At 50.6% G+C, this 21,899-nt stretch overlaps 1 protein-coding gene across 3 annotated transcripts in view; it reads left to right on the top strand.

Moving 5' to 3' along the window:
- LOC310897920 (uncharacterized protein) overlaps positions 1-18,567 on the top strand; it is a 68,037-nt gene extending 49,470 nt beyond the window's left edge. For 2 of the 3 annotated variants that reach the window (XM_083832083.1, XM_083832082.1), the window contains exons 4-5: positions 3,477-3,530; positions 16,134-18,567. In XM_083832083.1, the coding sequence (XP_083688209.1) occupies positions 3,477-3,530; positions 16,134-16,262 (183 nt within the window). In that variant the 3' untranslated portion in view covers positions 16,263-18,567. The remainder of the gene's footprint in view (positions 1-3,476; positions 3,531-16,133) is intronic. The other variant, XM_083832081.1, reaches the window with a different exon arrangement.
- Positions 18,568-21,899: the final 3,332 nt, after the last annotated feature.

Genomic DNA, 21,899 nt, shown 5'->3' with positions numbered 1-21,899 from the left:
CATGACCTTCAGCAAATCTCTGCTCTTCTCCACGGTGTAGCTCTTGAAAAATAACACGGGGAAATAAAACTACATTTCCAGATTGGCCTGGTAGTTAGGTATAATCCCAGGGCTACTAAACTGAATGTGTCACCTTTGTTACAGGCTGGTCACTCCTGGCTTTAGGCTACTGCAAGTCATGTAGCCAAACTGATGGTACTTCATCTCTGCCTGCATCTATGCAAATGGGAGTTAATGAGTTGCTGCCTCTCGTGGCTGGCTTGTCACGTGGAGGTCTCCAGAGGGAGTCTGAGGAGAGGCTGCCGTGGAAAGTCCCCAGCTGTTGCTAGGCTCCACAGCGTTGCTGTTTCCTCATCCAAAAGTCTGCGTTCAGGTTTGGAGAGAAAAGGGATGGATAACCCTGTAAAGATGCTTAGCTTACTGTCTGTAAAGCGTGGCTTTGCTATGCTGGGTGCAGAGAGCCTGTGGCTACAAGTGAGGTGGAAGCAACTTGATTAGATAGAATAACATTCAGTAACTGGCTGCTTATTTATTCATTCTCAGCTGCAGGATCATGTGGCTCGCTTGTTCTCTGTCCCTTCTGTTCCTCCCGCTGTTGTGTCTCTTCTGACACTTTTGGACCTTTGCAGTGATGCTTGAAGAGTGCAGCACAAGTGGTGGCGGTGTGCTTCCAGTCTAAGTGGATGCAGGAAAACCCGTCTGTTACAGACGGCCTCCTCTGCTGAGGCCTGTGCTCTGCTTTTACAGCCTGCAAATGCAGGGATGTCATGTTTTGATTTTACTCCTGAGTCCATCAGGAGGCACACCAGAGATCACCATTAACTAATGCAAATTGTTAGGTAGGATATTGTGCTCCTGCTACACAATGCAACCTCTCTGAGCTGTAGCAAATAGCATTAAGATCCTTATATGATTAAAGCTCCTCATTGACAGCATCAGCAACAAGGGCACCTCCGTTTTCTGCCAGAAGCGTAGATCTTAGGATACAGCTGAGCACTTGAATTCCTCCTGGTGGAGTCTGGCAGCTTGTCATCCACCCATGGCTAGTTCAAATGTTTCAGTCAGTCTTTGTCATCTTCTCTAAAGGTAGCTGCACAGCTGTAATTGCTGTCTCTGTTGTTCCTCCTTATTTGTCTTAATAAGAGGCCAGGGTGCACACATGGAAGGTCTTGCTGCCTCTGCTAATTTGTAGTTCGGGAACAGTGTGTTTTGTGGCACCCTTATGGAGTCCTCAGGGGATCTGTGGATGGGACCTTGGTGGGGGTTGGACTGGGAGGTGTGTGCTTCTCCACTTTGGGCAGGGGATCCTGTGGTGCTGCTGAGGCCTTGTGGAATGCAGTGTCACAGCCTTGCTCCTCAGTCCGTCGGGGTTCAGCCAGTTTAGAAGAAAAGCTTACAGAGAGAACAAAACTTCGCAAGACCTCACAACTCTTCATATTACCCTTCTCAGCACCCTGTAGTTTGTCAGCCCCACCAGGTTCTTCGTGCTCCTCGGTGTTTTCACTGAGTGGTTGTAGGGGGACTTAAAAAAAAAAAAAAAAAAAAAAAAGGCAGTAACCTCCCGGTGAATACCAGACTCACAGTAACTGCCGTGCCGCATGGCTGGGAATAGAGCCCTGCGTTTTTATAGGAATTCTCTGAGAATTCCTTGCTCAGCTGGACAGCACAGGCTTGGGTTAGCTCAGCCCAGCAGTTCCCTGTCTCCTCCTACCTGGTTTGTGCAAAGACCTGTTGGTGTCCTTTCAGGTAAGACGCCTTGGGGCTGCGCTGACAGGGCAGCCTGTGCTTCCAGTGCAGACCTAGGGGCAGAGGCATCAGCTGTGGCCACAAGTGAGTCCCTTGATGAATAACAAAAGGCAGCGCTGGGATTCACCTGCAGAAGGATTAAAAGAAAAATCTCAAAATCCTTACAGCACCTCTCTTCATCCCCATGCGTGCTTGGACAATGAATTGCATTTTTCTCAGACCCCGAAGTACCCATTTTCAAGTTTCAAGATGTGCTGCAGCGTCTGTCTTTTTTCCAGACACACATGCACACTGCGAGCGTGCTGAGGGATGGATTTTGGATCAGGGAGGCTAGTGTATGTAGAAAGAGTGTGTGGGTTTCCAGTCCCCTTTCCAAATTTTTGGTGGCTGTGTGGATTAGCACTGTAAAAATGTGTTTGTGGAGCACAGAATGACAGAAGCTGTTGGAGGAGTGGGATTCCCACTGCACAAGTATATTCTACTGGAAAAAAATTATATATTTCATCTGAGCACTGTCTTCAGTGTTTTTTTGGTTTTTTTTTGTTTTTTTTTGGGGGGGGTGCTATAACTGTATTATTTCTTTTTTAAAACTTTGTATTTCCAGTCTTTTATTGTTACTTTTATCTTGTCCTTTTACTGGAAAAAGCAGGAAGACTGGAAGACTACAAACAAAAGAAGCAAGGAAATAGGAAGATCTCGCTATTTACTGTCCGTGTTAGGAGGATGGTGGGATGTTTTTCCACAGGTCTTCTGTCGTAAGAATGTCATCTGAAAAACACTTCAGTTGCTTTGTTAAAGTGTGTGTGTGTGGAGCGAGAAGTGTTTTCCCACCCTTTACACGGCTTTCCAAGTAGAAATTGTAGAAAACAGTCAGGAGCTAGGAAAATCTATTATTTCTTTCAAAAACTGCTGGAGAAGTTTCTTCCTATCGTGTCCCCATCACCAAGTTTTTCACTATAAAAAATGAAGTGCTTTTAATGGAGAACGTGTTTTCTCTTCAAGCCTTGTTTTTCCACTTTGAGTATTTTTTTGGATTTTTTTTGAGGGGAAAGAATGATTTTATTCACTTGCCAACTTTCAGAGCGCTGCCTCAGAACTGGGATAGAGCTGCAACTCACCCGTGTATTTCTGTAGTTACACTGAAGTAATAACTGTTTCAAGTATGTCCTGGTTGCTAATTTGTGTGTTTCATGTGTTATGATGACTTTAATGGTTCTTACAGCATATAGCAAAGGGTTTTAGGGCTGTGGGCAGGTGCTTTTTACTTCTTTTGTAATTTGAAATAAACATAATGAAAATAACTGTTAAATTATGGGAACGTCCACATTTACATTAAATAGGCTATGTTTTTCTTCATAAAAGGAAGATAAATTCACCTGCTTCAGGGTGGAGTCTAGCCACCAATTGACAGAAGTTAGGAAGAAAATTCCTTTTAGGCGGTTGTTTCATTTCCTCCTCTTTGGCATTCCTTGTACTTCCTTTTGAAACCTGGGGTGTCAGCCACTGCCAAAGGACTCTGTCTAGGCTGGGCGAGAGAATCTCAGATTCGGCTGATTGCTTGATGGCCACTTCTGGTAATTCTTAGTCCTGTCTTTCATATCTCACTTAACCGTCCATCCATCCATCTTGTTTGATAATTAAATATTGATGAAAAGAGGCTCCCTACAATCTCTCTCTTTCTGTTCCCTCATGCTACTGCTACTAATCCCTGGATTCTAATTCTCTTTCAGAAAATGCTGCTCAAGAAGAATTGTGGAACGAAGACTAGAGTAATTAAAATTCGTGTAAGTTGCCCTTTACTGGTGCACTTCCTTCATCTTTCCACAAATATCTGAATGTGGTGATTGTCTTCAAACACCTACACCTGCAAGATTATTTCTGGAGGTTTTCTTTGGCTTGATCAGCTGCATAACAGAAGTTGCTGATCTGGAGTATATAGACTGTAGTAGCAATTTAGGTTGAGTGCTGATGAAGCTAATCATACAGAGGCATTTTCCATTTTGGAGGCCATGGGTTCAAAGCTTCCTTGGAGCAAAACTCTACGTCTCCTGTGATGAACTCATACTGCTATGCATAGCTGTCCTGTAGGGTGTCGTTTGGATCCTTCTTGACCAAACGTGCTGATCTGGGGTGGCAAGTGGTGTTTGGCAGGAGTGAGTGTCATTGGTGGTAGACAGCTCCGGACAGGGACTGTGACGGTGTGCTGCAGTGGTGTCTGCAGAGTGGTATGGGATGTGGGACTGGGAGACAAGAGCCGGATGAGAGTGCTAGATTGCTTGGATGGCTTTGCAGCTGGGATGGCAGTGCAGTGTCTGAGCACCTTGCATTCTTGACTGCACACACATGTAGCTGGTCTAGGTTTGTTCCCACTCTCCTGCTTGTACTTTGTGCTGTCTGCACCTCCGAGTCTTCGTGTCTAGTACCCCACCCCTGACTTTTCAACCACCCCATCTCCTGTGTCGGTACCTTGGCTCTCTTTCAGTCAGCGCTGTATGGCACTGCAGGAGAAGTGTGTATGACCTTGCACATTGCAGCCAAAACAAGTGCCTCGGTCTCCTGAGCCCCTTACGATCCTCCACATATTCGTGATATGCAGGCAAAACCAGCTCGGGGGGAAGAAAACAGATATCCTTTGTGATAAAAACTACTGCAGTAATTATAGCCAGCAACGATGTCTTGCAAGAAGGGTGAATGGCAGACTGGGATCCCTTGGGGTTTACACTTTGCCTGGCAGGAAATGGGGCTGATGCCTTTGTGTACCCAGAAGTGCTAGCATGTGTGTGTATGCAGCTGGGGAGTGCCCTTGCCCACCACCGTTTTGGGGGTGACTTTGGTTATTTGAGAGGCGGAGGAGCAGGTGGGGCTGGCTAGAGCAGGAGCAGAGCTGGATGGTGTGTCTTGGACTCCTCGTGTACCTTCTACCATAGCACTTCATGACTTCCAGCAGTCCCACCGTGACCTGATCCTTCTGACTGCACAACAAACCCTGATCTGTTTTGTATTCTCTTCTGCTCCTCCTGCCTCAGTCGTTTTCAGTGGAGCTGTCTCCTCCTGTACCCTGTGAGTGTTCCCCAGACGGTGCCTGTCCTTCAGACCTATTGGCAGTCTAATCCTGTTCTAGTCCAATGTGTTTATCGCATTCTTTTTACCCCTGCCCCATGTGCTTTCCTTTTTTTTTTTTTTTCTTGGCTCTGCCTGGGTGTCCCTGGACTGGGACACCGCGGTGGGGTGGTTCCCCAGGGCCTGAACTCATTACTGCGGCTTTCTGAGAACCCCTGGAGAACCTGAGAGACAGAATTATCCCTTTGCTCCCTACTGAGCTCACGTCAGCTCACGCTGAAATAAACAGCAGAAACTGAGAGGACACCTTTCTGACAGATGGCACGGCATGCGCGGTTCTCTGGCCAGCCTTGCCGAGCTGGGACAGCGCTACCTGAGGCGCTCGTGCGGTTTCCGTGGCGATAGCGTGTGGTACTTCAGTCTCCGTCCTGGTGGCAGAGCTGTTAGGTAGAGGAGCGTTTTTGCTTCCATTTTTTCAAGTGATTGTGGGAACTTCTGTGTACACAGCTCAGAGAGGAGGCAGCAGGCCCCTGGCTGAGTATAGTGCCTCAGCTCTGGAAGCAGCTGAGGGAGGTGGATACCTCTGAAGGGTGATGCTGTGCTTGCACACAAAGGGAAACCTCAATCCAGGCGGCAAGACGTGCTTGGCACAGCGTTCCTTCTCAGTGGTGCCCCGGGACAGGACAAGAGGTAATGGGCACAGACTGAAACACAGGAAGTTCAGGTTGCCCAGAGAACTTGTGGAGTCTCTGTCCTTGGAGATACTCAGAACATGCCTGGGCAGAGTCTTGGGCAACATCCTGCAGCCGACCCTGCTCTGGGCAGGAGTTTTGGACTAGAGCCTGTTCCACGGGCACCTGCCAATCTCAGCCATTCTGTTATTTTTGGCTTTTGCCTAGCCCTCAGAAACTGTGAGCACACCAGGCACTTTGGTACACTTGGGGGGGGTTCTTCTGAGCTGAGGCCCTCCTGAACATGGCCTCTTGCAGAGTATGGTAGCAGGAGGCCAGGTGAGAGGCCTGCTTCTCTGCTGCTGAGGCTTGGGTGACACAGGCTGGCCGTTGTGACTGCGCCGCTGTGATGGGGGTGGAAGAAATGGAGTCAGATCTCCTCACAAATGAGTTGATTACAGGAGGAACCTGACAACTGTCTGTGTGTCTGAATAAAGAACGTCACCATGTGAACCAGGCTGCTGCTTGTGTCGGTGTAGCCCAGGGAAGCCCTGATGTACAAGCGCTCTTGTTTCAGTTCAGGTGAAGAGCATCCAGCCTCTTACTGACCTGAGGTGGGCAGCGACATCCAGACAGAGTAGAACTGGATGGGGATGCAGTGAACAAACTGATCTGAAGGGCAGGCAGAGAAGCAGTGTTTTTGCAAGGGATGTGAATCGGAGATCCTTGCTTTCTTCCCATGGTTCTGCTGCTGGGTACCTTGGAGAATAAAGGATTATATATGCACCCTTGTTTTTCCCTCCAGTGTGAGGGTGATGGCGGCAGTGACCTGCCAGCCAGTAGGCATGCTTAGCGCAGTAATGTCAGTGAAGCATTTTCATGCTGTTCTTGGTGAGGACGGTGTCTCATGTGGTTGTGAGATAACACATGCTTTTAAAAATACCCTCCTCCTGACTGATATTTTTATTGCCTTGATGTCTTGGGGCTTTGCTGGCATGTCAGGACACAAGGTGATGCTCTCTCCTGCGTCATCCCAGCCGTGCTGTTCTTCCTTCTTCTGCTGGAAGACCTTCCCAGATGAAAGTCAGACGGAGGAGCCCTGTCTTTGCTCTCTGGCACTGGAACACTTGTTTCAGCCCTTGGAAATTATCGTGCTCCTAGAGAGCCTTTCTGGAGCAGGTGACCCAGGCTGGCTTTTGCTTTTCCATGTGCTGTTTGAACGCTAAGATGCCACCTTGTCATTGTTCCCTGTACTTAAGCTTCCTGGGGGCCAGCTCAGATCGTGTTAGGCTGCAGCCTTTCCACTTGCTCAGCAGTTCTTATGTGGGATGATGAGACAGTGATGTGACAAGTCTAAGAACCTAGAGGGATTCAGACAGGTTAATAAACTTCCCAAATGTGCAGCAGCTCAGTCATGTTTGAAACGTTTTGGGGAATAACAGCTTTGAGAGGTCAGGGCCTGTAAGTGAGGAAAAAATGTATTAAAAGAAATCTGCCTCCTGTCCCTCTGCCTGCCCGCCCCCAGTAAAGGATAATGGATCAGGAGAATGAGGCCCTGTGGGCAGGCACACAGAGACAAATCAGAGGTGACAGCGTGCGTATGAAGTATGGATCTGTGCATAACGGGTGCACGTAGCATAGCATGCCTCAGCGCAAGGTGAGGGGTCGGTCTCCGTAATCTGTCTGTAATTCCAGAATCTGTCCATAATACAAGTCTTCAGTTGTCCGGAGCCTCTTGGGGTGAGGGTCGCGATTCTGTCACGTATCTCGTTCCTCCTTTACGAACTCCTGCTTGCAGTCTCTAAATGAGACTGATGGAGCTTATCTCAGGAGCAGGAGCTGGGCTTATCTCAGGAGCAGTAGGTGGGTAGAAGACACAACTGGCAAGCCCCTGGGTGTCTTAAGAGCTCTTGTTGGGACATGCAGAGAGAGAGTAAGGATTTCAAGGCCAATCTGATAAACTGCCTGATCAGAGAGGTGTTTTCTGCTATGTAAAAAAACAAAATAAGAATTTTAAATTGGAACGTAAACCTCCTGTGCTCTTGCCTTGATCTTATCGGTGCTTGAGAACACCCTCCGCCTGGACATGGGCCAGATCCCTGGAATGACTTCCCCATCTCTTATCTCTCACGTCTGTATCCTAAAAGACCACTGCAGAAACATGCTGGGTTTTCTTCTCCTGAAACAAGGGACCTTTTCATCTTGGAGCCGAGCAGGAGATATGCTGGCCTGAGTTGTTTTGGCTGAGCTGTTCACAAATGCAAGGCGTACTAGGTGACAGTAACGTTGGTGCAGACCTCTGGCTCAGGCTGCACAGTAAGCAGTAAAGATTTCACAAGAGGTCAGAAGACTCTTTTTGTGTGTTTATCTATATATACATGTATGTTGCCCCTTCCATTGCAGGCTCCCAAGGTGCTTTGCAAGCATTGCTAAATATAACATCCCAGAGGCAGATAAATAAGGCAGATAAATATGATTGCAATTTCAGAGTGGGTTAAACTGAGAAACCAGCAAAGATTGTGACTTGCTTTAAGAGAGTGTGAGGAAGGCTGAGGTTTCAGCTTTGATCTTCAAACCCCATTCCTCGAGCTGTGTCCTTTTCCGTACCGTATCATGCAGTCTAAACAGCTCCGATATCTCAGGCAGCGGAGATCCCAAACTGCAGCTTCCTGTCAGTTTGTCCAGCCCTCCTGGTTGTGTTTAGTATGTGACTGAGTGCCTAACCCAGAAGCTGCCCTTTAGAACCAGGGAGACTCACCTTCTGGCCACTCGCGTCCTTGGGTTACGTGCTGGGCACTGTCCCCTCGTGGGGATTTTAGCGCTCCAGTTACCTAGGCAGGCTTTTGTCTCCTGTTGGTGGGGGCATCTCCGCTGAGCAAACTGGAGAAGGTCCTCTGCTAACTGAGGGCACGAATGTCCTTTGGCCTGCTGGGGAAACCAGCTCCCCCCGTGCTCCTTCCAGCCAAGCCACCTAGCTGCCTGCTGAAGATCTCTGTGCAGTGATGGCAAGCCCTGGAGAACACCAGGCCTTGATCTGAATACTTCCTGACAAAAAGACTTTGTCCAGAGTTTTCTCGGTGCGGGGAAGGATGGAATGCCTCCGTCTGTTTAAAAACTAACCCAAATATCTGGCTCCAGACACTGTTTTATTTAGCACTGCCTTTATTGGATCTCATAGCAAAGGCTAACCAGCCTTCAGCCTGTCCGTAGCAGCTTGAGGAGGGACTTTCACGTCTCTTTCCTTTGCTCCGTTAAAGAAGAGAATGTTTATGGCTGCCTGCTTTTCATAAATTCCTGCCATGGATGCCCTTGCACCCGTTAAATCATGTAAGTGCTTGCAGAGTAGACACTGTGGAATAACCCAGAGCTGTGTGATCCGCGCAGCACTGGGAAAGTAGTGAGTGGTTGGTGAATCAGGGTGCTGAGATCCTGATTTCAGCTCAGCCCTTGTCTTGCAGCGTGGCTAGGGTTGTGAGTATGGTTTAGGAGCAAGCACAGCGGGAGGTGGAGAGGTGGTGAGGACAGCCTGGAGACGCGCTGCTCTTGGGGCAGCCCCGTGTGTCCGTGGTGGCTGTGCTGTGGTTCGGGGCCAGGGAGTGTGGCTAGGAAATGGGTTGTGGGGTGGTGAGGCATGTTCTGCTGAGAGAGCTGGGTTTGGAGGCTTTGGGGTTACACCTGCGTGATGGAGCAGAGAGAGGAAGGCAGGGGACAGCAGAGGGTTGCAGTGGCCCTGCCGCTCCTTTTTCTGGCGGAGCTTCAGGTCCGAGATGGTTGCTTGGGCACATCTTTTACCGCTGCATCCAGGCCCACTGCTCCCCTTTGTTTGCATGGCTGTGGGAACCTGGCACCCGTTCCCACTCCCAGTCCCCAGCGCTGCAATCCTCCTTTCCCACACACCTCTCCCATAATACGCTCACTTCCTGCGCTTGGCTTCCACGGCTGGAGCGGTTTGTCCAGAGGCAAGCGCGCTGCGTCGGCATGTGTTCGCAGCCTGCTCGTGCCAGGATAATTAATACTCACTTTGCAGCGTTAATTTGGGCTCCCTTTAAGTTGAAAGCAGCGCGCTGCTCTGTGCCGGCCTGCCTGGCCGCAGGGAAGAGGGTGTCCCTGGCCTCCCAAACGGGGAGCAGCACATGCTCGGGTAGGCACCACGTGCTGACATCGAGAGAGGAACCGTGCCTGGGGCTCCCGGCCCAAAATGAGGAGGCCGATGAGGACAGCCTGCTGCAGTCGCTCTGGAGGCAGGGAGGATGCTCCTGCCCCCCAGGGAAGAAAGGGGAAGCTGGGGATTCGTTCACTTGTACCCAAGAGATTTGTGTGGCCTTCAGACTGGGATCTTCACTGGGACCCTGCGATGGTGAGTTCCCAAACTGGAAAACCTGCCCCTCTGAATGACCCATCTGTGCCTTTTCATCACACACCCTCCGTCCTTCAGATTGTCAGGCAGGCGAAGTCAAAGCTTGCAGTCAGCTTTCTCAAAGACACGTCTCAAAGATGTGTGAGAGAGGAGAAGAAAGGCTTGTTACACTGGTGCCAGCAAGGGCCTGGAGCTGGAGCTGGCCCATTCCTGCTCTTGGGCAAGTGACCAGCAAGCGTTTGCCCGGCCCTTTGAAGTGCCTTCCAGAAAAGTTCAGTGTTGTCTGCCTGGTGGCACCTCTCTAAGTCTGGTAGTTGCCATCTGACAACTCCGTACACACATTTGCAAATGTTGGATGGGATTTTTTTTTTCCTTCCTTTGTAAGAGGAACAGCGAGGTGTTTGTAAACTGTTGAACTGGTCTCTGCGATGTGGTTGCGCAGAAGGAAGTAGGTGTCGGGCAGCCTTACGCTGGTGGAGGTGACAGGCCTTCCTCTCAGCCTTGTAGGGAAGGGCAATGGAGAAAACAGAAAAACAGGGCTAACTGCAAAGTTTTGCTCTTCCTCCTTAGGACAGCAGTTGGAGTTGATCTTTTTCTTAGAAGAGAAAATAGAAGAGCGGTCCTAAACCGTTGTTGTCATGGTCTATATCATGGCTGTCCCCTGAAGTTGAACTGCACGTGAACCTGGTGGTGATGGAGAGACTTTTGAGAGGGAAGGGGCTTGCCTTTGGAAAGTTATTTTTTGAGCTGTTCCAGGTTTGTGACTGGAATAAATTGTCAGAGGCCTACCGGAGTTAATGAAGAAGCAGTTAGATGTGAATTGCTGTTCCACTGGAGAAGCTGGTCCTGCTCGTCAACGACTGTCTTGAAAACTGCCTGAAGCCAGCCTGTAATTGAAAGGAAATTACTTCTCATCAGGAGGTCGCAAAGCACAGAGATGTTATTCATCCTGGCTGCCTGCCTGTGGTTTACGTATTGTACTCCTGCTTTACGCGGGAGAAACTGAGGCACAGGTGATGAGAAGCTGCTTGCTTGGGACCGTGTCCAGGATTAGAGACGTGGCTCGGGGGTCCCCCTCCCTTGCTCACAGCTGCTGGTTTCACACATCAAAGCTGCAGCGTCACCAGTTTCTTTTCTAACAACGTGGCGTGGGTGAAAGGCAGGAGGACGAGGTGGAATTAAAAGCACTGCACCTCTCAAGGCTCTGCCGTGGGTCATGCAGCCGTTACTCCCTCCGTGCCCTGCCCGAATATCGGCAGTGCCTCTGGCTGCCCGCTCCTGGGCAGGGCGGCTGTCCCCCAACTGGGCAGCATCGCGGGCAGGCGCCTGTCTTTGCCAAGGCTCCTCTGGGGATTTATTCCTTTCCACGCGGGGTGGTGGTGGGAATCGGATGCGCCTTTACAACTTGCAATTACATGGTGCCTTTCATCCCAAAGGACTTTTAACAAGTGAGTCTACGGGCTGCAAAGGGATCGTTCACCCACCACTGAGAGGCGTCCACCACTGGAAGACAGGATCCTTTCAGCGGAGCTCTGCAGCGTTTCCCAGCCCCCGGGGCCCAAGGATAGCAGAGAAGGGACTCCTGTGCTGGCTTGGCCCTGAGTAGGGAACGGGTTGGCAGAGCGCACACGCTGATCCGATTTTGAGTCCCGCCAGGATCCTAGAGCTCTTATGAAAGAGAAGCAAAGAGTATTAAGCAGATCTTTGTTTTGTATCACCCCTAGCACACCACTCCCTTCTAGGACATTGTTGTGTTAGGTAACTTCATTTTTCCCCTTCCTCTGGGGATTGTAATTCCCACATCTGAAAGTGTGCTTGGAGCCATGCTTGCCTTTGCTTTGTCCAGAGAAGAGAACCACGTTTCCGTGGAATTATGAGTCCAAAATTAAGTTATTTCACAATCTGCGTTTTGGACATTTTCCCAGACTTCATAGGGGCAAGGGAGGGGTTTCTAGGAGCAATGTGGTTTTGTGTTAGTAGTTTACCCTTTACCTGTTTATCTTCTTCCTCTGTACTTCTTCCTTGCCAAGATGTACAGTTATGTCCCAGATGGTTTATGGAGCAGTTGCCCGTGTCTTTGGTTTTCTGAGGGCTGCTAATATGACTGAAGTTCTGGATTTCTTCTGTGTCATTTAATCTCCTTGTTCTTCTCTGGGGCGCCTGCATCCAGTCACAGTCCATACCATCTTTAGGTGTGCTTTATGTTAACGTGTTTGAGATATTTCAAGCCAGCTTGCTTGTTCACCAGGTTTTTTAATGGTGGTAGTACAGGTGGTGACTACGGTACAGGTTCGTAAGTTGAGTACATGTGGGAAGTGTGTGTGAAGGAGGGAACCAGGAAGAAGGGGGTGCACGGCTGGAGGAGCGTGGAGGAGCAACGAAGGAAGCGCAGGTGTACCGGGGGAGGAGCGAGGTGTGCGAGAGCAGGTGAGCGTGCATGCAGGGCCACGTGCGAGGGGGGCACGGCACGGGCGTGTGTGTGACAGCGCGCACCCAGGCGCGGGTGCCTTCCTGCCGGCAGCCGCGTGGCTGTATCTCAGGCTGTTCTCCAGCTGTGTAAATACATTGCCTAACAAATGGAGGGCTCTGGTTAATGATTGCCGTTAGCGCGGGGCCCATATTAGGCTCCATTTTGTGCGAGTTACCCGGCTGCCTGGATGCCATCGGAGTGAACGCAGCCGGCTTTAATGTCAGACGCGCGGCGTTCGCGCGCCGAGGAGCCTCTGCAGGAGCTGGCCTGGGGTTGCTCAGCAGGGGCTGCCAGGCAGGTCTGTGGCAAGCTCCCCGGGGCCTGCTGCAGCAGGGGCAACTCAAACAGCCTTCCGCAGAAGAAGCGACATCCCCGGCGTCACGGGCCGGTGCTGGGCGCCCAAGGGGGAAGGGCAGGCGGGCTGGGAGGCTTGCACTGACTGCGGGGAGGCAGCTGGCCCAAGCAGCGGGGCGGGAGGGACGTGTTCCCCTGTCTGGCAGCTGGCCCCATCTCTCTCCTCATTCTGGGAACAGACCTACGGAGCTTTGCCTTGCACTGCTCATCAGGGCCAGACCACCACATGCTGTGATCCCAAATGGTGTCGTGGACTAAGCCAGAGCAGGCCTGGTCATCCCTAGAGCAGGGGTACGAGCTCCAGAGAAAACACGCGGTCCAGCGGGAAGAGCGGGGCCGTTTCATACTGGCGCTCTTTCTTCCCTCCAGCAAGGTCCCTAGCAGAGGAGATGCCCTGTCTCCATTTATGGAGCAGGTGCAAGATGGACTCGTACTGTTCAAGGTTATGAACAACTGCAGATCAGGCAGGGTCTTCTCATGAGGGCAGCTGCATTACTGCCTCTCCGACGCCTGCAGTTGGGCACAGGGCACCTTCCACCCTGCTGTTCCGGTGGCTGGGCTGTCAAAAGCCATCATCTTGCTGCCACTGGAGAGGTGCCACGATGAGGAGGCAGGATTGGGTGCACCCTGACCTTAACTTGCAGCGGCCTAACTGCCTGTGAGTCTCTGCGTCCTCCTGTTTTCTCGCATCCCTCTCTTGGCCGGGCACTCGCTCTGTGCCCGTCTCCCTCGCGGAGCCCTGGGAAGGCGCTTTGCCCCCAGAAGGCCCAGAGGGCAGCCCCACAGCTCCTTCCTACCCAGAGCCTGGTGAGTCCTGTGGATGACTTTCGTCTGTTCTCTGGACCCGTCTCTCCCCAGCCTCTCTTCCATCTGCTGTCCGCCAGAAACGAACTGATTCAGCTGCCTTCCCTAATCCTGTCTGGCATTTCAAAATGGGGGGGACTGCCAGGTTCTTTGTTCCCGTTCCCTCTTGGCACTGGCAGGGGACCTTCTCTGCTCTGCAGAAGGACAAATGTGCTGATTTATTCTGCCCCTTAGCTTTGAATAGGGGTTGCTACGTTACCCCACAGCTCTGGGGCTTGCCAGAGCACACACCATATATAACCCCACAGCAGGTGGCTATTGAGTAAAGGCCCTTAAATCTGCCTCTCTTGTTTCTTATGCTGCTGGCCAAGGTGTCAGGGGGATGTAGCAGGGCATGATTTGCTGGCTGAAACTCCAGGCACGGCTGATGCCAAGCACCATGTTGGCATTTTCCATTCTCAAATGCCTATCTCAATTCGCAGAGGAGGGACCAGCTAGGCAGGAACACGCTGCCCACGCTGGCTTTTAGAGGCCCTTTCTGACACGAAGGCTGCACCCTGGGGCTGGGCTGTGACCAAGATCCTGGATGTAGAGGCTTCCAGATCCTCCTGCACCCAAGGCCAGGCTTGGAAGCTTTCATCTGGTGTGAGTGTTTGGGTGAGCTGGATCATTTGGGCAGCTATCCAGGAAAAACTGTGTGCACCTGTCCTATGATGACAAGTTAAAACCCATCCAGGGTAGAGGCAGGTGGTACCCAAACATCAATGCGCTGTGCTGATACGTGGTTGCAGCTGTCTGAAAGACCTGGCTTGGAAGTGCCTCTGTCTTAGAGGAAACAGCAGAGTTGGTAATTGCTCCTAAAAAGCCTAATTATTTGAGAAACAGCCCCTTAGTGCAAGCTGGGTGAGGAGACGCTGTGGATCTTGCTAGAAAGGGAGTGGAAAAGGCAACAGGGAGGCATATAACGCCCAAGCCCAGGCCAGCTCTCTTGCTGGACCTTTTCCACTCTCCGTGAAAACAAGTGACAATTCCCATCAGTGATGGGAGTGAGATGAGTGGTGGGGCATTTCCATGAGTTTCTGGGCTGCTGGACTTTTCATCAGTAGCTTGCACCTGTCTGTTGGGAATGAGCTCTGCAGGAGCATGAGTGCCCGGAGAGCAGTGGGACCTCTTCTCCTGGCCAAAGAGCATCTGCAAGGAGGTCACCCCCATTGGTGCTTCTGCTCACCTAAGGAAAAAACACAAAGTTCCTGAGATCTAAATGGAAAACACTTTGTATGTTATGGGGTTGAAAGGCTAATTTGGTATTGTTATTCCTCTGGGATCCACGGGTCCCAGGAAGGTCTAGTGGGGAGCAGCATTCCTGTCCTGTCACACAGTGCGTGGGTATTTCTGGTCTCCTCACTTCGGATCAGCTCTGACCATGCTCTGAACACCAGGAGGGGAAGGGGAGAGAATTATCTTTGGAGGCCACGGTGCAAAACCAAGCTGCAGAGCCTTCAGGTGGGATTCTTTTGTTTCCCAGCCATTCCTCACTGACTTGTTCTGGGAATGTGTTAATTAAACCACGGGTCAGACAGTCCCAAAGCTTTACAAGTAACGCCAGCTTCTGTCAGTGCTGCATGTGTGTATCCATTTCACAGCCAGGACTGTTCTGGGAATCTGTCTTTATTTTTTTCTTTACGTGTAAGCAATCCTCATTCAGGGAAATTCCCTCCCAGGAGGCCTGGAGAATAACTGGTGTGAGACAGAGAGTTGGCTTGGGTGTCACCTTCTAGCCTACGCTTAAAACCTAGGGAAGGCCTGATTTCCAGCAGTGTTGAGCATCTGGCCCTTAGGCTGATTTCTACAGGAGTCCAAAGAGCTCTAGAGCTTCTGAATTTCAAGTCTGCCCACAAGAGACCTGCCAATCTGGAGCTTACCCCAAAAGCCAGTCAAATGCTTCTGGGTGTGAAGTGATTTAAGGAGAAAGAAAGAGCAGAGAGGATGCAGATGGATGGGAAGTGAGAAAATTTAAGCATCAAATAAAATCCATCGGAGCAGAAAAAAAAAAACAACAGGTAAGGGGAGGTGTGGTAAATGGGATGGGAGAAGAAACAGTGGTGAAGCCTAAACTGTAGAATCTATAGCCAAAGCTCTGGAGGATTTCAGTGTCTGGGACTTCATGGACTGAGAAAGGGTGATTCGTAAATTATTACTGGAGACCTGTTGAAAAATAAGACTGAAGAATGAGGGTTCAGAGATGGCCTGGTTTGCTTCCCTGCTCTAAAAGTGTAGATCCCTGCTTCAAAGACAAGAGAACCTGAATTCAGCTCTTCTATATGATGCATTCTGGCAGTGATGCTGTTGGGACTCTGTGTCTCCGAAGGCATTGCTGATTTCCTCACCCTGTTCCACATACCTGAGTGGCTACAGGTGCCGTGAATCCCGGTCGTGTGGATTCCAGGGACTTCGATCTTGAAGGGAGGTGGCATGCTTTTCTCCTGAGGCCTAGGAGCAAGGGTATGTGCTAGTGCTGTTTGCTCTAAGTACAAACATGACCGCCCATTCAAGGGCGGGGGTATGGTTGTACCAGAGAGGTGGGGGCAAGACAAAGAATTTGAGGCAAAAACTTCACTGCTTGCAGCTTACATGAGTGCTGACTTCATCCCTCTTTTTTATTCCTGTGCAGAGCATCAACGGAGGCCGCCCGCCACCCCACTTCGTGTATGATCCATCCACCTTTGCCTTCCGTTCCCTCAGCACCTTGAAGCCTCTGAGCCCGATAGCTCCAGTGGAAGAACCGTCATGTGCCTACTGAAGGAATTTCTCCAAAAACCTCAGGAACTATCAACCAACCGCCTGCCGGGCAGTGAGAAGGGACGTGGTGATGCCCAGGGGGGTTGGGTGGGGGGAGAAGGGGGCAATGACACATCTTTGCAATACAGTCTGGCAGCAGGAAACCTACGGCTTTGCAGCAGTGACTGGTTTCATACCATTGCCACTTCTGAATATTGGCAGTTGGAGAGATTTTGTCTTTCAAGGGCAAAATGAGACAGGTTCACAAACTGCAAGGGCAGCCACTGAGGCAAGCACATGGATGTGGTAGTTGAAGATATCCCTGAGGGGTTCAGGGGCTAGTGTGGTCCACATGGCGGCTGTGATAAGTGATCAGGTTGTGACACCAAGTCCAGTCAATTTTCCAAGAGTACTTGGGTCTACAATGCTTTGATGTAGACCTGGCCATTCTCCCAGTCAGAAATGAGCTCAGGATTGGAGACAGAGGCTATACAGGGCTGCCTGCAAAGCAAGAAGATCTCTCTCTGAGATTATGATCATGTTCACCTCAAGCTCTCTTGAGTGGAAGACTCCAGGAGAGGGATGTGGGACAGGGTAACTGGAAAATGTACTTGCATGTTTCAGTTGCTCTACTGGCAACTCAGTAATATCTAAAATAGGATTTAAATGGGAGGAAATTGTAGAATGGGGTATAGAATAAGATTACGGAATAGAGGGTCCGTGTTCAGCCATCCACAGGAAAAGAATGTCCACCTTCACTCTTCCCTGGTATCACCAGGGAGAAGTGGTGGGGTGATCTGTGTGCTCTTGGGTCTCCTCTCTGTTGAGGCTGTCTGTGTTTTGTGTTATGCAGCATTTGTCATTGTCATGCCATTGTCCCAATACTCTGCTGCACCTGTGGTGATGCTGAAGGCAACTGACATCACCAAACTCAACCAAATCAAATGTGTCCAGCAAGTTTTCCCCTCCCCTGATAGGCTGACTATTAAATTCAGATAGACACCCCCCCCCTTCTGTACCAGTGGAGCGAGTATTCCCAGATGTAGCATGGAGTGGGAGGAAGGGGTCTTTGTTTTGTGGTCACCTGTTGGTGGAAGAACCAGGAGGGGATTTTGAATGAAGCTGAGGGACAGTTCTCCATGGACAGTCCTACAGGAGTTAGGACAGCGCTCGGCCTTTTTACCACTGGAGTTTGTCTGGGGTCTGCCCTTGAGGCACGTGGGTGCTTTGTGCTATGAGGCAGCAGCAGCTAATGGGAGAAGCTCTTACCTGTCATGGTGAGGCAGAGGAACAAAACATTTCCTCTTGCTGCATCAGATAAGTCTGCATTGCCAGCACCTGGTGAAGAGAGTAACCTCTTTGTTTAGGCATTCCCCACCTTGAGCCTGTATCTGGCTGGGTGCAAGTAATTTACTTGTCTGGATCATGAGGAGCAACTCTGGGTAATGTAAGATCCATTTTAGTTTTAGATCTGTTCTACTATGAAGGTTTTTGATGGCACTCTTTGGATGAGACCAGTGGTCAGTCTAGCTCTGAGTAGGAGGCCACAGAGCAAACCAGCATGCATGGTACTTTCTGGGCCCTTCACTGAGACAACTGGGGAAAAGCCTGAAGGCCACCAAGGCCTGGGGACCTGAATCCCCCACCACTGCCCTCCTCCCTCCCCAGGCAGAGCGGCTGGGCCAGGCGGTGAGGGGATGTCTGTCCCGGGGCTGCCCCAGCTCTGCCTGCTTCGTGGCCCCAGGCCATCACAGCTAGGCCACTGCTAGGGCTGCTTGGGTTGGCTGGTGAGGTGCCTCAGGCAGAGTGCTGTGGTTCCCTGCAAAAGTCCCTTCTTCCGACACAGGCCCATTCCTCTACTCATTCCTCTTGTTCCTCTAGAGACTCGGCTTATCTTGTTTTGATGGCACACCTCAGCTTTTTATCTGCTGCCAGATGGAGCTAGCCAGGGCAGGACGGGAAGCATCACCACCTCAAACCAAACCCCCGTGCTCATGGGAAGAGGCAGCCGCAGCCTGCTACCCATCTGAAGAGGCGCGTTCCCTGTGCAGATGGTCGGGGCAGCAGCCCCCACGGCCCCGTGCTCTCTGGCTTCCCTCAGCGCTGCTGAAATGGGAGCTGCTGAAGTGCTCAGCCCTGGAGCTGCGTTCTGCTGGTCCCCGGATGCTGCAGGCTGCCTTCCCTGGGGGGCCCATGGGTGGGAATGGGGATGTCCTGCCAATATTGTTGCCTTTTAGTACTTTTGTAACTTTTCTCTGTCTCTTCTTTTTCAATCAGAAGGAAAAATAAAAATAATGAAATAAAGCGTAACAGCTGCTATATTCACACCTCTGGTGGGTCTCGTGTGTTTGCTGTCTTCTGCGTGCTTATGGGCAAGGGTATAGGTGAGGCTGGGCCTGGTGCAGAATATTGGCCCTCACTGGTGCTCCCTCCAGTGAAAGTCCCTTTGGCTTTTGAGTGACCTGCCTCTTGCACAGGGATTGAACATGACCTTGCTGGAGACCTCCATCCCACAAACAAAAGGGTGGGTGACCCCACATCTGCTCTTGTACTTGTGATTTTATCCTCGGTAAGTCTTATACCTCTTTCCCAGGTTTCTCAGCAGCCCATTTGTTCACAGCCAGAACACTCATGCTGCTTTTGTCAGCAGCATGGCTCTAGCTCATCCTTTCCTCAGGATCTTGCTCTAAAAACACTATCTCAGGTACTCGTAACCTGCATTCCCCTCCCTTGCTATCTCCCTGAACTAAATCCTGTCTCTTCCCTCATGCTCCTAGCAATTTATCTTAACCAACATCTCACAGGCTACTGCCTGAAGACCTGGCCCCTTTTTCAAGGCCCCACAGAGATACTGGCTTAATTTCCCTGAACAGCCCTACTTAGGATCACTCCCGGGAGGCCTTTCCTGCTCCTCCATCCAAGCTCCCATCCTCTCTAGGCTCTGTGCCATCCCTCTTATCTCGCAGTCTCCCCTCTCTGTCAGCTGCAGATCGTTGTTAATTGGCCTTGGCCTGTTTTCCACGGGCTGTAAGGTGCACTTGTTGGCTCCCCTGGGCCCTTTGCTCCTACCTCCTGTACAGAGTTGCTGTTCTCTGTGGTGTTTTTTTTCCAAAACAGCCTGCCTCTTCTGTGTGTTTATCTCCGGGGCCTAGACGTAGTTCAAGAATTCACTGGCCACCACAGCTTCATCAGCCTGTTCATCTGTAGGCCTCTACCAGACCAAGCTCGTTTCCGAGTATAAGCGTATAGAGGGGTGTGCTTATGTTGTATCAGCTGTGCTCTGTGCTGGAGTCCAGCAGGAAGCTGGTGTGGTGCTTCATGGGGTGCAGCCAGCTGCGTGGCCTGGGCGAGCTGGGCCGTAGCGCTGTTCCTGGTGCCCTCAGGGCTGCAGTCGAGCTCTGCAGCGTGTGTTTGGGTGACATTAGGTTGTGCCCACCCCTCACCTCTCCCTGCAAGCTGGGCCTCTGTGCTAATGACAAAACAAGGCAGTTTTTGTGGTAAAACAGGATGGTAAGTCTTGATGCAGTAACAGCTCTGAAGCTAAAAGAAAAAAGGTTAGTGGTATCCCCTAAGCTCGTTGTGGTACTTCTTAGTTATAATTACCAGCATACCTTACAAAGAGGGTTAAGGACATCAGTCTTGTTTGGATGCTGGACCCTGGCATGGGGGAAGGCTTCCTGAAGACCACTGAGGAAGCCATCAGCAGAAACGAGACCTGTGGTCTCCTGAGGGCATCTCATTGCTGTAGCCACTGTGCCCCATTGCTTCCTCTGGCATGAGGCTTTTCACCTTCGTGGCTTCCAAAATACCTCATATAAATGCTCCCCCCACTGCTGGTTGTGAGGCTGTGGTGTGAGCAAAGCAACTAGTGAGTGTGGTCAGCTTGGCAGAGGTCCCTCGGGCCCTTGGGTTTGTTGGAGCTCCCGGCTCCAGGGCGAGTCCTCCCACCAGCTTTGGGTTGTGGCTGGTGGGAGGGGAGCCTGTAACTTCTAAGCTGAAAGCTTTCTCTGCTCTGAGCCGATCTTGCTGGAGACGTGCAGGTGTTTCCCTTCAGAGCAGAAAACAAACCCTGCAAAGAGATGAGGGCTGTTGTGCCAAGGTGCAGCTCAGGCGGCCTGAGCTCAGCTGTGTTAATCATCTGTGGGAGAGCGAGCGGGGACAGGCGGCTGTTTGAAGAGCTTGCCCATGGCTTCTCTGAGATTTAAGTGGGACCATTTAGGCTAATACTGTTCTCCAGTTAAAGTAAATTAATCAGGTTAGTGCTGTTGCCTTATAAAAATAAAAGAACGGAACTGAGCTCACAGCAATGGCAAAACAGGTTGTTATATGTGTAACCTGGGAGTTGACCGTTCCCTTTGCAGCCAATGCACAAAATCAGCCCTTCTGCATTGTCCGTTTTCTTATGTGTATGTATACGCATACACACACACATGATATATATATACATATGTATGCATGTGTGTTTCATTGGACTGCAGAAATCTCTGCACTCTTACAGTTGCTCTCAAGCAGAGTGTCCTGTGCCCACCTGGGTCTTTGACAGAGCTCAGTGTGAAGCTCACCTTGCAGCATACTCACCATTTGTATGCTAGAAAACATGATGATGCTGAGAAAAAAAACACACCCCACCCTGTTTCCAACTGAGTGTTGACCTACCTACCAGATTGACTGGGAAAATGGGTGAAATCAGCAGCTAGATTGAGGCCATTGGCATGTGACTGGGCACAGAAACAACAAAGATGCAGAACTTCCAGTTGGATGGACCATATCCTCCAAACAACCCAGGGCTCTCCCTTGCTCTTTCTGAAGCTGCGTAACATGTAGTGGTAAGGCACAGGGTGGAAGAATGCCTTTAAGGGCATGTAGCAGGTTAGGGTTGGATGGGGCATGCTCTTACAGTGTGGCTGTATAGGCACAAAGTGCATTTATATTTATGGCATGCTATGCATATTTGAAGTGTAAGGAAGCTTTTGATGACTAAAGGCAATGGGCATGTATTCAAGCATTGGCAGGGAGGTTGCCCCATCTGGGGCATGGGCAGAAAAGCTTGTGCTGTGTTTGCAGGTGTCTGCAGGTAGTGCATATTACATATACGTTACATATGTGAAAGCAGGGGTTGTGACAAGTATTTCTTTGCTGTAGCTGTGGTCTCAACCATTTTTGGTAACCACTGGCAGACTTCTGCAATGTTCCATACTAGTACTGTATAGGAAAAGAAAAAAAAACAATTATGAACTCCTGATCTGTGTCCTTGAGGCACTTGGAAGTTTTCACCATTGAATTAAAAAGAAAGAGGCACCTGGACGACAGTGACTCAAAACAAAGCTACCTCGTTACAAAATAAAGAGTGATTGTATGCACTGTTCCTCCTCAGACAAGACCTTCAGGAACATCAAATAAAACTAGCAGGTGTCAGGTTCAGAGCAAACAACCGGAGGCAGTTCTGCGCGGAGTGTGGGGTTGCACTGGGGAACCCTGTGCCACAGGATGCTGCGGCTGCTAAATGTTTACCTGGATACAGACATGAAAAGAAAGAAGGAAAAAAAAAAATCCCCCAGGAAACACTGCATGCACAAATGCCATCTCCGGCTGAGGGAGGCAGAGGGGTGGGAAGGTCTCCTGCGGTAGGTCGCTGCGTGCCAGTCCCGTCTCACCCTTC

This window comes from Anser anser, assembly GCF_964211835.1.
Source record: "Anser anser genome assembly, chromosome: 3".
NCBI lineage: Eukaryota > Metazoa > Chordata > Aves > Anseriformes > Anatidae > Anser > Anser anser.
Note: the sequence above shows the minus strand (reverse complement) of the source record. Positions and strands in the feature narration are given on the sequence as shown.